General features: G+C 39.1%; 1 protein-coding gene across 4 annotated transcripts in view; it reads right to left on the reverse strand.

Annotated features, from left to right (window-relative positions):
- The window catches only part of LOC136829874 (rhotekin-like), a 211300-nt gene that overhangs the window by 6826 nt on the left and 187577 nt on the right, over positions 1–16897 (reverse strand). For all 4 annotated transcript variants that reach the window (XR_010850518.1, XR_010850517.1, XM_067088937.1 and 1 more), the window contains exons 3-6: positions 2937–3145; positions 2235–2333; positions 1521–1631; positions 891–1070 (exon numbers count right to left, since the gene is read on the reverse strand). Coding sequence is in view for 2 of the 4 variants with exons in the window: in XM_067088937.1 (XP_066945038.1) it covers positions 891–1070; positions 1521–1631; positions 2235–2333; positions 2937–3145 (599 nt within the window). In the remaining 2 variants the exon portion in view is untranslated. The remainder of the gene's footprint in view (positions 1–890; positions 1071–1520; positions 1632–2234; positions 2334–2936; positions 3146–16897) is intronic.

A 16897-nucleotide genomic window follows, 5' to 3' on the forward strand; every position in this document is an offset into this window, starting at 1 on the left:
CCGGATACCTACAGCTTTAAAGAAAAAGTTTTCATCGATATTATGCCTGATTAACCTGACCCAGTGGCACTTTATTGAGGTTAGCCAAAGAGAGTTTGGGCCTCTGGGATCAAACCTGGAGCAAAGAAAGTTGAACAGCTAGGAGGGGCAAGTACCTGCAGGGCTTTTTTAAAAAAACTTTGATGGTCTGTGCTGTCTTCTCTTTCTTTATATAATCCTATCCATTCAATGAATGATACTAAGTGCAAACATCCTCACTGATACACTGCATTCATTAGCTATTCCTCCCTTTGTGACTTGTCATAATCTGATTCGTAATGCACATGTTCTGCTTTCAGGATTTCATAAGCGTAGGTGAAATCTCATAATAGTGCACTCTTGTCACATATTTATTTACATAACAGTACTTGCTGTCATGCAACCAGGGCCATGTTAAATCCTTTCTTAAACTGATAAGCATGAAACAATCAAGAATGGATGCTGTCTAGCAGTGCATGACTGAGGAGAGTGTGTCTATCTAAGGGAGACATGTCTCATTAGTTTATTTTATTTTCATTAGTCCTTTTCCTCAAACAGCCTTCATAATCACAATTTATTTTGTACGCCAATCTTGTGCAGAATACTTTATACAGTTTTTTTTTTTTAACTTTATGTCAGGGGTAATTTGATGGTAATATTGTTTTACAGATATAAAAAGACTGCCATTTAAGATAATCACACTTAGTAAACTTAGTGCCTTAACAAAATTAATAAATGAATATGGAATCAGTTGTCCACTAATCCAACCCCACACATACTGGTCCTAAAGACCAACTCTGATAATGGTCATAAGGGTCTGCTATTAGGATACTCAAATACACTCTTTAATGAGTAAAAACCACCATACTTACAATTCACCATTTGACAATTCGTCCCTAAGCGAAGCTGCCAATTTACGTCCAACTGTCCGTGATATGGATGAATGCAGCGACCTCTTCAACTTGCGTGGGGTACTGGCCATCGTGAGGTCATTCTGAAGCACGTGACTGTAGACTTCCATGTTGCAATCAAAATTTGGAGGGATGCCGTTGCTGTAATAAAGATGAATTCTCATTAATAAAACTCAAAAAAACTCTTGGGACCTAATTATATGCATGTGTTTTTGCTCATTACTTATTCACATTATGTGGACGCCTTGTATGGTAAGCTGAGGCCCTCCTAAGCTTGTTCTCTGAGATCATTTTTGCATATTTTGAATGGTACAAGTTCTAATGAAAAATTGTTTTTCATTTAAAAAATGTCACTTCACAGGAACACTGAAGTTTGTATCTACTGTATAACTCAAAATTCAGACAACATTGTGCACCAATGTTAAAACAAAATTTGTTTACAGCTTGTACTTATTTCATACGAGAATAGATTAATCCTAAGATCAGTGAGTCATTTATCAAGGTAACAAAATTCTCAGGATGGTACTGTATTAGTAAATACACAAAATGAAAATATGCATAGGTTATTAGCTAATAAAAAAATATACGTACAACACAATAATGTCATCGAAGCATATGTCTGTCATTGATCGATCCACCGGATTCACCATAACTGTGTCGTAGATTTCTGTTCCAATCTTCAGCAGGACAAACACGGCAAATCTGGAAAGGAAAAAAGTTTATGTTGAAAAAGATCAACTATAGGAGTGGAATTTTAATGACACTTCTTTAAGATTAGCCAAGCAAAGGATTGAATTGAGAAGGGACCAAAATGATTTAAAATGGCAAATCTGAAAAGTAATTTGTATTTTTCCTAGGTATACAAACCATAGCTTCAGCTGTCCACACATGTGCAATAGGACGACTCCACATGTGAAAAGCAAGGTTTGTATCCCCTTAGGAACAACTGAGGGTTTTATTTCTATATTTCTAGAGCACTATAAAGGCTCGTATGAAGTCATTAATCTCAGTGTCATCTTACTGATTTTCTTGAAAGAAAAAGTGTCCTCCAAAAGAGGCCATTTAAAGAAAAACATGCAAACACATGTTGCATGATCCCCTATGCAGACAGATGTCATCCACAGCTTTGTAAATCAATTTACATTTAGATCTTAAGGCTACTAAATCACTATAAATACTGAAATTACTTTTAGGAAAGTGTAAAGCTGTAATGCAGCCAAAATAGCGAAACTTGCTGCAGTTATGACAATTTCATTTAGAGTATTATTACTAAACCATCAATAATGATAACATTTGGGTTCTCACCTTCTGTAATCGCCCTTGTTCTTGAAGTGGTCGCTGTCTTTCCATATGAGTGGCATCCGGAGATCCGACAGACACACTCTTGCTAGCGATGGTTGTGCCCTGTGGAGAGAATGTGAACAAATTAAATTTTAAATATATAACTAGGATACTAAATGTTTTCGGAGATACTAGAGGCATATTTGTGAGGTTATTTCGAACATTTCTGAAGTCGCTGGCTCCTCAGCTTGCCAAAAACTGGTTGTAAACAGCTTCTGGGTTTTTTTCTACAGCGATAATTCACTGTTCAGTTCCACTGGAGTAATGATGGAGTAATGCTATACTGATCTGATTTATGAAAATTCGGATATAAAGCCAAGGGGGGGTAAAGGGGCACTTTCCCCCATTCAATGCTTAAGTTACTGAAAGAGAGGAAGTTGGAGTGGCTGAACAGCAAGATGGAAAAATGAACTAGGGAACGGCAGACACAGTAAACGGCTAAAAATTGGGTAAAGCCGGGGGCCAAAGGACGCTGCAAACGTCCTTTAGTAGGGCGATGTTACGGTTCAAACGTGGCGTTAAATATCCGTAGACTTTCTCTACCGAGTCCAGACCTACATATTCGGAGCCATTTTTCGAACCCTTTCTCCAGCTTCCATTCCAAACTCCTGAGTTTAGACACACTAGACCTACAGACGCAAAGCCATCTTTCGAACTCTTCCTTACCCTTCCTGACAATTGTTGGTGGTCTTTCTCCTCTGCAATTCGGCCATGTAGGCCGTCATGCGCTCGTTGGAAGTGAGGAGGTTCTTGGCTGCCTCCAGAGTGTGGGGCTGGTTGGACCGTGGACCCTGGGCGCCGCAGGCCGCCAGCAATTTGGTGGTTCCCTCCCGCATCTTAATCTCGAGGGCGATGCGCTGCTCCAGGTCATACTCCTGCGAAGGAATGAAAGTAAATCAATAAACAAATACGCGCTTAAATAAGTATATAAAGAATTAGAACTGTTTGGTTTTGTAAGAACAATACAAACTGTAATTCATACTGCTGCGGAGGAATCGAATTGAGTAGTTACAGCACAGCTTTGTAAGAACAATACAAACTGTAATTTTGCTGTTGAAGCAAATACATGCGTTTATACTTATAGTTTTTAACCAACATTTTAGGCAGTGCGAAGGATAAATAGTTTGGACCAGTCACTAAAAACATTGATATAATGATGTACATTTAAGTTTATATACTTTTCCCCAATATGGAGAGTGGTACCATACGCTAATAAGAAACAGTCATTGAAGACAACATCCTTTGCTTAAAATAATATATATGCTAAGTGCAAAAATAAAAAATCACATAACTACTAAATATACTTACACAAACGCAGCAGAAGCGCCTAGTGAATCTACTAAATGTACTGTACTTACACATACATATGCGTCTAATAATAGCAGACTTCCCGAGCGAGTCTACCAAATATACAAATACACATGCGTCTATTAATAGCAGACGAGCCTAGTGATTCTACCAAATACACTTACACGAGCGTATAATAATAATAGACGCGCCTAGTGATTCTACTAATCATAATTACACATGCACATTCGTCTATTCATAGTAGACGCGCCCAGTGAATCTGCAAAATATACTTACACATGCGTCTATTAAACAGCAGACAGACATCATCGTCTACAAATTGCTCCAGAGTTGGACAGACTCCTAACAGACTATTCCTATTAGATCCTTACATCCCTCCAAACCACGTGGGTGCCCCTCCTAAGGAGTGTATATCCGCGTGCGCTTGGAATCAAAACAAAAAGAAGACAATCGGTCCATTCATTCGCTTCCTTCCACCAAATGAAATATTCAAGGCGTTTGTTTTACTCTCTCTCTCTCTCTCTCTCTCTCTCTCTCTCTCTCTCTCTCTCTCTCTCTCTCTCTCTCTCTCTCTCTCTCTCAATACAGAGATGTGTATCGGTACTTATTCAAATTAAGGGTTGGTTGTGGGAAAAGTAATTGTGTGTGTGCGTGTGATAAAAAATTATTCAAATGAAAACATTAATATTCGTAGAGAGAGAGAGAGAGAGAGAGAGAGAGAGAGAGAGAGAGAGAGAGAGAGAGAGAGAGTTCATGGGGAGCGATTGGTTTAAGTAGCTGCCTTCTTTACTTGCAATTCTTACTATATATAAACTTGACGACCTCGACAAACGCTAGAGATTAGAAAATAATTACTAGGCCCAAACCTCATCTTCATTTCCTGCCATGAGCCCTCGAGACTTACACAGCGAGGCGCATGCGCGGATGCTCAGTACTGAAATGGGAGCTGGAGGAAGTAAGTGATCAATGAAGCATTGACTTAAATTATTAATCTGTGAAGAAGAAGAAAAAGAAGAAGAAGAGTGAAGTACTTGGCCTTCGAATGAGACAGCGGGGTTCATGCCTGTGAAATCGTGTGTGTGTGTGTGTGTGTGTGTGTTTCTCTGTTCTTAGCGTTTGTCAAGTCTGCTGTTGTCTGCTGATAATGTCTGGGAGTAAATCTGGTATTGTCTGTGACGACGCGTGTGCCTCATGATAATGTTTGGGAAGGAAAATTTGCAAGGCGTTAGTGTCTGTGAAGCATTTCATTTGGTCTAATTGTCTGTGAAGCTTAATGAGTCTACTATAGGTCTGTTATGTTGGCTTCCTGCCGCGTTTAATTTCCATTCTGTATATTAGCAATAAGAAATAACCATAGGAATTAATAATGAATTAGGAAACAAATTTGGAAATACAAAAAAAAAAATAAATAAAAAGAGTGAGACAAAAACCAAAAAAATTATGAGAACTCGAGGTCTAACCGCCAATGAAACTGGTAACATTTCGTCACCACACCTGTTGGCTCACTGACGTATATATATACTGTATATATACGCCTTTGGGGAAAATACGAGAGAGAGAGAGAGAGAGAGAGAGAGAGAGAGAGAGAGAGAGAGAGAGAGAGAGAGAGAATGTTGTAATAATGCTACTTTACCTTTAAAAAATTCTGAAGACTTGCCAAACTTTTCTCTTGGATGACAAGAGAGATTTTTCTGTCAACCCCTTTATAAAATGTACCTTGTGCTATATCAAATGTGTTAACCCAGAGAGAGAGAGAGAGAGAGAGAGAGAGAGAGAGAGAGAGAGAGAGAGAGAGAGAGAGAGTAACAGCAACAGTGTCCAAACTTCAAAAAACTAATGGCCTAACAACCGCGTTCTCTTTCCTGGCCCAGTTCCACCGAAACCGGGCGATGCCTTTAAGCGATCTTGCCGTACTGACGGGCTGGTTAAACCCCTGGCCTATGCTGGCCACACAGGCCTGGCTGGGTGTGAGAGAGAGAGAGAGAGAGAGAGAGAGAGAGAGAGAGAGAGAGAGAGAGAGAGAGTGTCAGTCTTCAGTCTCAAGCTGCATCTGTCATCCGGAATATTTTAGAGACTAGCCCAATAAACTTGTCTGAAATGAGAGAGAGAGAGAGAGAGAGAGAGAGAGAGAGAGAGAGAGAGAGAGAGAGAGAGAGTCTCAAGCTGCATCTGTCATCCGGAATATTTTAGAGACTAGCCCAATAAACTTGTCTCTGAAATGAGAGAGAGAGAGAGAGAGAGAGAGAGAGAGAGAGAGAGAGAGAGAGAGAGAGAGAGAACCCTAGCAGAAAGTGGCTTAAGGCATCAAATCATGATTCGGCGAATACCACGGCAAAAGAGAGAGAGAGAGAGAGAGAGAGAGAGAGAGAGAGAGAGAGAGAGAGAGTCAGTCTTCAGTCTCAAGCTGCATCTGTCATCCGGAATATTTTAGAGACTAGCCCAATAAACTTGTCTCTGAAATGAGAGAGAGAGAGAGAGAGAGAGAGAGAGAGAGAGAGAGAGAGAGAGAGAGAGAGAGAGAGAGAGTCTCAAGCTGCATCTGTCATCCGGAATATTTTAGAGACTAGCCCAATAAACTTGTCTCTGAAATGAGAGAGAGAGAGAGAGAGAGAGAGAGAGAGAGAGAGAGAGAGAGAGAGAACCCTAGCAGAAAGTGGCTTAAGGCATCAAATCATGATTCGGCGAATACCACGGCAAAAGAGAGAGAGAGAGAGAGAGAGAGAGAGAGAGAGAGAGAGAGAGAGGGTAAAAAGTACGACACAATAAACAGTTAAAACCCCAAAGTCATCGGTACCTTCAAGCTATGGTTTCGTCACCAAAAACAATTTCAGGGATCTTACGCCCAACTCGGAATCTTTAAATTTTATTTTTATGTATCTGGACACAATAAACAGTAAAATTCAGGTAAAATAAACTTAAAATTCAGACGTTATAGTTAATGGAAGCCTTCGAAGTTAAGACACCCCACTGTTGAGTTATTGACACTAATTTACAAATTCTAAGGTTTCGACAAAAATAAATTTTATACATTTCCAAAAATATTATTATTATTATTATTATTATTATTATTATTATTATTATTATTATTATTCGACAGATGAACCCTATTCGTATGGAACTAGATCACCACAGGGGCCACCGACTTGAAACTGAAGCTTCCAAAGAATAATACGGCGTTCTTTTGAAAGCTGTTAACAGAAGGTAATATGAAATAAAGAAATAAGAGATCAGTTACTAGAACAAAAAATAACAAATTAATAAATATAAATAAAATATAAATATATTATTTAAACAAAATGGGAATTGTTTTAGGGTAGTAACGCATCAAACGATTGGACAGGCTCTGACAACGGACATTAAATTTCACAGACTTCGACGCAGGCACCATTACTATGCATAACTCTACATCGAACTTTGTATTAATAATTCATAGCTAGACTGGCCTTGACCACCAATAAGCCCCGCAGTTATTGACATCAGACTCTAAATGTCACGGACTTCGTAATCAAAGACACGTGACACTACTCAACCTCACGGACCTCAAGTAATTTTAGACCTTAATAGTTTAATAGCATATTTAGGTGTCAAAATTCACTTGATCATGGCTTCCTACATACAGGAAATTTCCATGACTTCCGCGCATGCGTCGCGCTCAACTCCGAAAGATATTCACTCAGAATTTAAAACAGAATTTGAAGTGGACGGACATTCATTTCTGTGGCGGTCTGAAACTGGTCATAAGATTTACGGTGCTACTTTTATTTGGCTTGTTACTTACAAGTCACCTACTCCGAGGTGCTAGTACCAAACACCGCATGGCGAATGTAAAGTACTGAATTGAACTGAATACAGAGTTTATTCCAAAGGCCAAGCACTGGGACCTATGAGGTCATTCGGCGCTGGAGAGGAAATTGAGTGTAGGAAGGCCTTAAAGGTGTAACAGGAAGAAAACCTCAAAGCAGTTGCACTATGAAATATTTGTCAAGAGAGGGTGGATAGCGAGATGGAAGAAATATAATATGAATGGAGGTACAGTAAAAGTAATGAAAGAGGTTGCAGCTAGGGTCCGAAGGGACGCTGCAAAGAACCTCAAGTAATGCCTACAGTACACCGCATGAGGCGCACTGACGGCACTACCCCTCTACCGGGATGAGAATGTGAAGTAGACGGCCGCACGAAGATATCGTTTATTAATATAACTTGTCGACCACAAAACAAAGAAATGGGGCTAGTACTAGACACGGCGTCCCAAGGAGCCTAGTACTAGCACCTCGGATTAGGTGACGCGTAGATAACAAGACCAAAGTAGCACCAGAATTTTATAATTTTTGTACGTCACAAGAAGCACCTGATGTGGAAATTTTCTGCACACAGACTTCATCCCTGATTGAACAGTTTCATAAATGGGGAGTCAAGATTCAAAACAGTTGACAAGCGTTACCAGTTGCGACAGGTTCCGATGGAAACGATGTATTATTTAGGCGAAGTCGCGTCCTTCTAGATGGAGCTAGACGCATCTAGTTTTACCTGCGTTCTCTCTCTCTCTCTCTCTCTCTCTCTCTCTCTCTCTCTCTCTCTCTCTCTCATACACACACACACACACACACACACACATAAATAACCGAGGGATCCATCTGCAGAGCGACATTCTTCTCGACTAGCTGTTATTGGCTAACCTTGTGGTCTGTGTGCAGAGAGAGAGAGAGAGAGAGAGAGAGAGAGAGAGAGAGAGAATATGCTTACGTGATTACAGAAATATATGTGTGAGCGCTTTCAACTAACAGGGGATAGCTTCAGAGAATGACATAACACTCTCTCTCTCTCTCTCTCTCTCTCTCTCTCTCTCTCTCTCTCTCTCTCTCTCTCTCTCAAATACACACAACTTTCTTTAAATTTATAACTTACCGAATTCCTTTTAGACAGCACCACTAATACGCAAGGACAGGAAAATGATCAAAACATGCAACTAACCTGAACAATCTGGAGCAAGAATATGCTGGTCTCAACGAGAACCTTAAGGTACATAACGTCTTTAACCTTAGGGGTAAACTAAACATTACAAAGTGTTTGCAAACAGGTAACCAACCTCAACATCCAGGTACTACAAGCGGCGGCAACATCCAAATTTGAGACGGAAAGCGAGAATCACATACCTTGAAATTGTGAGCTAGCTGCTTGATGTAGTATAAGTCCAAATCCTGAAGGATTTCGATCTTCCCTAAGGATGAGGGCTCCCTCAGGGGCAGGCCAGGAAGCGTGCCAAGGATGCTGGTCATCGTGACTGTGGGTATTTGTCTATCTACCCACCTCAGGCGGGCCTGGTTTTCAGGTAATCAACAAATGCCCAGGTGACAAAATATCACCAGATTTGGTTGCGCGGATCTGTGTGGGTATGCCTACCCGGGGCTCTTTTGTAAGGTGGGCAAAACACAAATGCCCAGTTTCCGGAAGGTCACAAAATGCCCCCCAGTTTGTTTCCAGGGTATTAGATGAGTTAGGAATGATAGGGGCACTTTTTTTTTTTTTTGTTTTACACGATGCTAAGAGCAACTTTGTATATCCATTGTACTGAGACCTTCTGATGTGCACTCTGGCTCAGTTATTAAATAGTTATCAGATTATCTTCTGTCAATATACACAAACGAGTTGAAAATATTTATTCCAAACCCGGCACACTTAATTTCCGGATTAATTGTTATTAACTGTTACACAAGGATTGCGTGTGAACTAAAAGTATCATCAATGCTCACGTCAAAAATGTAACCTGCAGTTAGAATAATTATGTTAAGAATTACATCAAACTGAATATTATTATTTTATTATTTTCTTGCCCTATGGAAAAATAAAAATACATTCAATTGTTTATATATATACAGTATATATATATATATATATATATATATATATATATATATATATATATTTGTATCTTTCAACCATTATTATTATTATATTATTATTATTATTATTATTATTATTATTACCACTTGCCTAAAAAAATTATAGTAAAAAAAGTAAAAATTAATCCGAAGTTTCTTCTTCGCAATCGATTTTTCTGTACAGCGAAAATAGATCTATCTTTCGATGATCTCGGTATAATGCTGTATGAGCCGCGGCCCATGAAACTTCAACCACGGCCCGGTGATGGCCTGACCTATATCGTTGCTAGACGCACGATTACGGCTAAATTTAACTTTAAATAAAATAAAAACTACTGAGGCTAGAGGGCTGCAATTTGGTAAGTTCGATGACTGGAGAGTGGATGATCAACATACCAATTTGCAGCCCTCTAGCCTCAGTAGTTTTTAAGATCTGAGGGCGGACAGATAAAGTGCGGACGGACAGACAAAGCCGGCATAATAGTTTTATTTTCAGAAAACTAAGTAACGCCAAACATGGCCTCACCTTGGATGGGTGGCCAGCATTTGACAGCCAGACGTTTAAGCATCAACTGTCAAAACATGCCACTCACACTGAAGGCTACCTGGTCTCAATGTAACCCATTATATCTGAGTTTCAAACCTCGTTACGTGATAAGTTAATCAGATACAGAGTTTAATCAACTTGTCATTTAAACCAATTTTCTTCTTAAGTGACAAAAGCCAAGATGGTTTAGGATGCTGACAAAGGAGTGGCGCTCTCCTCTCTCTCTCTCTCTCTCTCTCTCTCTCTCTCTCTCTCTCTCTCTCTCTCTCTCTCTCGTGCGTAGCCACATCCGGGCGAGTCACCAACAATCTGCCTGTCGTCATTTTGCGCGCTCGTACGCGAGCACAAATTAGCACCTGAATGCTGCTGAGTGCTTCTAGTTGGTAGCTAAATCTAGGTGCATGAGAGAGAGAGAGAGAGAGAGAGAGAGAGAGAGAGAGAGAGAGAGAGAGAGAGACTGGCGGAGCTTTTAAGAAAATTACTTCCTAAAGAAAGACAATCATTTCCAAGATGTATGTGAGAGAGAGAGAGAGAGAGAGAGAGAGAGAGAGAGAGAGAGAGAGAGAGAGAGAGAGAGAGAGAGAACTTGAGGGCGAAAGATTATAGTCCATGAATCTGGGAAAACCTAAGCAGCAAGCGAGTTCCGAAGCTTGACCGTAGAGAAACCTATAAAGTTTGTTGCGAGTTTCTGAGTATTCAAAGACATTCATGGTATACCTGTTTTTCTAGGCTGGTCACCCTTCCAAGTAGTGAACGCCCTCAAAGATCAAGATACTAGCGACCCAGTTATATGACCAAGTTTGATCTTTGCATTAAGTGCTCATTAAAAAATATATAAAAGCACTAGTAAGTTGAATTAATAATCAATAAATATTAATAAAAAATAAAAAGATTCTAGTACGCTTGATTACTGAATCTTTGCCATACGAATGATGAAAACTCAAATTCATCATTATTTTCTTCATAATTTTTATCATCATCAAAAATACCTTCAATATTATGGCTTCGTCCACAAGAAACGTGATGAGAATGATGATCCATGTTTTCTCAACACCTGACTCTCTCTCTCTCTCTCTCTCTCTCTCTCTCTCTCTCTCTCTCTCTCGAATGACGATGTGTTTACTCAACACATAACATTCACTCCCTCTCTCACTCACGATGATTCTTCTGATCACGTGACCTCTCTCTCTCTCTCTCTCTCTCTCTCTCTCTCTCTCTCTCTCTCTCTCTCTCTCTAATATGTTTTCTCAACATTGACACTCATATCCTCTCTCTCTCTCTCTCTCTCTCACGTGTTTACTCCTCACAAACAAAGCCACCTCAAGTATCAAAAAAAGCCTTGAGAGATCTTCATTAGCCCTGGTCAAGGTAGCTTCTTTTTTTACACCCAAATCTGTGTTCGTTATGTAAACAGGTATGTAAGAACCTTACATAAACACGCCTGTGACCTCCCATTGAGTCTGAAGATTAGGCCATGTCTTTAAATATTCCTTTTAATTAATAAGAGTTTTTAAAGGCTTTTTTGGGGGACATTCAGACATAAGTGAAGACTGTTGGGCAACGGTGTGTTTTCGCATCAATGAATATATAATCATTATTTTTTTGTTGAAGGGTGGGGGACTTTTTTTTATTCATTTGTTCATTTAATCCTTTGTTCATATTTCTTGGTCTTGTTATCTTTCACTTTTACAAATACCTTGACTATATATTAAGAGCACTTACGAAGTTTTCCCCCAAAATCATTCTGACATAACTTGTGGACAGGTTACTTCCCTTTCAAATTGTGAGATTGTGGATCAGAGAAATAGGCCTGGCACTAATTAGTTATCTGTATTTTGATAAGACAATTTATGCTGAACATGGCCCTTCTAGATTATCTAGTCCAGATACATCTAGGAGATTTACTTGTCTCTAGATATGAGAGCTAACACCTCACATTATTCCTGTGTCTCAAATGCGTCCATATTCATTTCACAATTGATGGGTTCTGGGCTACTTTTACACCAAACAAGTCACGCTCCTGTCAACATATTGTCAAAACTGATGTGCTTTGGGTTACTTTTATACCAAACGAGTCACTCTCATGCCAACATATTCTTACATTCTTACACATAATTCAAACCCCACTCCCCCAATATATATATATATATATATATATATATATATATATATATATATATATATATATATATATATATATATATATAATCTTTAACTAGAAACAGTTCCTTTTTAGAAGTCTAGTGCATTGGCAATGAGTCACAATAGGGCTAACAGACCTTGATCACAAGGTATAAGGAACAACGTGTCTCAATTGGACCCAAAATCCCCCAAAAAGTAGAAAACTTTGAAGGAAAGGTCAAAGGGTCAGCCTCCAGTAGCTTTTAGGATAAGTCTTTTTATCAGAAATGACCTTGACCTTTTATAGCCAAGGTCTCCAGCCAGTTGTGGAAGCCTGACATTTTGAGATGGAATCAAGGTCAACACCGAAAAGGGCCAGTGACCTTTGCAAATTCGTCTGTATTGATCTGAATTATAAAGATCTTGCTATCATCATTAGCACTAATATTATTAGCGCAGTGACTTAATATTATTAATAGTTACTATTAGTTCTATGAACTAATATCATTAATACAGTTACTCTTTAATATTATAGTTACTTTTAACTATTATTATTTATAATTACTTTTAACTACTATCAATAATACAGTAACTTCAATAATAAATAACTATTTTGTCACTTTTGACCAAATCAAATCCAGCGAGAGGGAGGCTATATGCCATCACCAGTGTGTTTACGTAATAAACCTCTCTCGTTATTTTTTGTGGCCTTCTTTTAATATTCATAAATAACGTCGGTATTCATGATTTCTGGCGCCAGACACGATTGAGAAATCGTTATTAGTAATGCGGACATCTTTCGTGAGGTTACTTTTGCTCTCTCTCTCTCTCTCTCTCTCTCTCTCTCTAAGACAAAGTCTCCTCTCTCTCTCTCTCAATATATATATATATATATATATATATATATATATATATATATATATATATATATATATATATATATATATATATAGAGGCTATATTGCAGGCAAAGTATTCTCTCTCTCTCTCTCTCTCTCTCTCTCTCTCTCTCTCTCTCTCTCTCTCTCTCTCTGTGGTAACGATGAGGAAAAGCAACAGCATTATTGTAATGAGCTATTACTCATGCAACCTAATAATCTCTCTCTCTCTCTCTCTCTCTCTCTCTCTCTCTCTCTCTCTCTCTCTCTCTCTCACACACACACACACACACACACATACAAATGTCAATACATATTACAGGCAGAGTGACTCACTCTCCCTCCCAAAAATACATATACTGTGCATATATTACAGTTATTGTGATTCTCAAGAAGCCTAAGCTCTCTCTCTCTCTCTCTCTCTCTCTCTCTCTCTCTCTCTCTCTCTCTCTCTCTCTCTCTCTCTCAACGCAGCAAAGGTGAGTTCCCAAGAAAAGGAAAAAGACACTTTCCGTATAAAGAGATTCTAAGAAAAAGTCATGACATTTCGAAGGGAAAAATAACCCCCACCCCACTCCGTGTGTGTCTGTGTGTGCCTCCGCGGGCGCGTGTGCGCGGGGGACACAGAGGGTACCGATACCCCCCGCACGACAATGATCTCAATACCAGGAAACAGAGAGGTTACGGTGAATCGGAATATGCAAATGCGTGGAAGACGGTTTGGATTCCGAGAAATTAAAAAGTGTAACGAGAGAGAGAGAAAGAGAGAGAGATCATTAGTCTTCTTGAGTAATAAGTCATTTCAATAATGTAGTTGCGTTCCCTTATAGTTAAGAGAGAGAGAGAGAGAGAGAGAGAGAGAGAGAGAGAGAGAGAGAGAGAGAGAGAGAGAGAGAGGGAAACTCTAAAGGTTCAATAGAAGAATTACAAATAATATCTTACTGTGACAAAAGATAAAAGTATTTCTTCACTTGCAGAAGCTCCTACTGATAGAGAGAGAGAGAGAGAGAGAGAGAGAGAGAGAGAGAGAGAGAGAGAGAGAGAGAGAGAGAGAGTATATATCTAGACCTTACGAGGTGTTCTTGATACCAGGAAACAAGAGAGAGAGAGGGGGGAGTTAATCGTCCCTGTCGAAACACTTCCGGGGTAAAATTATTTGCTCAAGACGTCCCGGAAGACGAGAGAGAGAGAGAGAGAGAGAGAGAGAGAGAGAGAGAGAGAGAGAGAGAGAGAAACTATTCACGCCTTCTGCCCGTCTCGTTTCCCATGGCTGGTCTCCCAGTAGCAAAAGGCACACGCCTGCTCACAGAAGTGGGCAACCACGTAATATATACAAGTTCTAAATATGAATCAATCTCTGAGTGTGTCTAGAAACCTGTAAATAACATCGGACTCAGATACGTCAGCTAATGCATTACCGATAAACGCAGACGGATTCCAGGAATCCAGGAATCCCATTCGATTCCAGGGGGGAGGAGCTTCCCAGTCAATGACGTCACGGCTTTGCAGGGCGCTCACGTGCAGCTGTCGTTAAAAATGCAACGCGTTCTCTATCTTCTTTCTTGTTCCCAGAAATACCTGATGTCGCCTTCGTACAGACAGTTCAGAGAAGCTGCCCGGCTCTCTCTCTCTCTCTCTCTCTCTCTCTCTCTCTCTCTCTCTCTCTCTCTCTCTCTCTCTCTCTTCTCTATATATATATATATATATATATATATATATATATATATATATATATATATATATATACATACATATATATTTATACATATATATATTCAAATACATATATTTAGATATATATATGTATATACATAAACATATATATATATACATACATGCTGTATTATACATAATATATACATACATATACATATATATATATATATATATATTTCTTTTATCTTTTTAATATTCCCCCTCTCATTTCCGAATTTGTTTCACTGTATTATACCTGCTTACTCTCTCTCTCTCTCATATATATATATATATATATATATATATATATATATATAACACACACGAGGCCTTGGGGATTTTATATTTAGAACTGGCGCTGTCCATTATATCCTGAATCGGGTAAATATTTAGGACCGGGATGTTATTTTTGGATAAGTCCCGCTCGGATTTTACGTCACTGGGGCAGTTTTTAGATCCTCGCTCTCTCTCTCTCTCTCTCTCTCTCTCTCTCTCTCTCTCTCTCTCTCTCTCTCTCTCTCTCTCTCTCTCTCTCTCTCTCTTATACCCGTTGCAACACAAAAAAAAAAATCTCGCGCGATAGCAGACAAAATGACACGCGGAAACCATTAAAGAAATAGAAAAATGAAACTAAAAGAAAATAAAATAATCTTTACCTCGCCGGAACTAAGCATCGTGAGTTGAACACCTTGAAGGCAGACAAGTCCCATTCATTGTGTAACTCGCAAATAAAATAAATTATTTTAATTTTGTATTTGATTTTAAACTTGAGTATGTATTGTGGTTACAATTTTTAAAAAATCATTTCGGTTTTACTCCACGATTAATGACCATCTTTTATTTTTCTTTGGAGAGAGAGAGAGAGAGAGAGAGAGAGAGAGAGAGAGAGAGAGAGAGAGAGAGAGAGAGAGAGAGAGAAGAATAAGATGTCAATTGAGATCGAGACCGTGAGAAAGCGAAACAATTCCGGAAATGAGAGAAAGAGAGAGAGAGAGAGACTAGGCTATCAATTTATACCGAGAGCGAGAGTAAGTGAAACTATTTAGGAGAGAGAGAGAAAAGCATATCAATTTAGATCGAGAGAGAGAGAGAGAGAGAAAGTGAAACTATTTAGGAAATTGAGAGAGAGAGAGAGAGAGAGAGAGAGAGAGAGAGAGAGAGAGAGAGAGAGAGAGAGAGATAGCATATCAATTTAGATCGAGAGCGAGAGTAAGTGAAACTATTTTGGAAATTTGAGAGAGAGAGAGAGAGAGAGAGAGAGAGAGAGAGAGAGAGAGAGAGAGAGAGAGAGAGAGAGAGAGAGAGAGAAATAGGATACCAATTTAGATCGAGGGAGAGAGAGAAAGTGAAACTTTAGGAAATTGAGAGAGAGAGAGAGAGAGAGAGAGAGAGAGAGAGAGAGAGAGAGAGAGAGAGAGAGAGAGAGAGTAGGAAAGATTGACAGAGTAGGAAAACTCTCTTTCCATCGTATCCACTCAAATGTCTCTCACAAATTTCCGGGAAATCCGTCAAGTCTGCACTCTCCTGCAGAGACCAGTCGGGGTCATTTTCAATATCAAATAGGTCACTTTCAAGGTCAAATTGGTAATTTTTTCAATGTCAGGTTCGAGGGACACTTTAAAAGCTAACGTAGTGTTAGTATAAAGAATTATACACTGAACTCTGACACAAAATCATGAGACATTATTATTATTATTATTATTATTATTATTATTATTATTATTATTATTATTATAGACCAGCCCCTAAGTACCACTCGCTTGCAAAAATCTGCAAGAGGATCAATTGCCAAAATGTGAGGAGAAAAACATTTATAATAAAGTTTATATAAAAAAACCAGTTACGAATAAAAGCAATCTAAACGCTGTACTAGGCATTAAACAGAGAGAGAGAGAGAGAGAGAGAGAGAGAGAGAGAGAGAGAGATCAGGTTGAAAACACCTGTATGGCAATACAGATGTGTGCGCGCGCGCGCTTGTACCATTTCTCCTTCTGAGAGAGAGAGAGAGAGAGAGAGAGAGAGAGAGAGAGAGAGAGAGAGAGAGAGAGAGAGAGAGAGAGTCAACCTGGCGCCGGGGACACGTGTACCTAGCATGTACTTACCCAGAGCTACGTAGACACTAAGACCTACAAAATCAACAAAATCTACAAAATCTGCAGGAACCTATTAATTTCCTTGTCAATCACTCAAAACGAGGAA

The sequence above is a fragment of the Macrobrachium rosenbergii genome, chromosome 45 (assembly GCF_040412425.1).
Source record: "Macrobrachium rosenbergii isolate ZJJX-2024 chromosome 45, ASM4041242v1, whole genome shotgun sequence".
Taxonomy (NCBI): Eukaryota; Metazoa; Arthropoda; class Malacostraca; order Decapoda; family Palaemonidae; genus Macrobrachium; species Macrobrachium rosenbergii.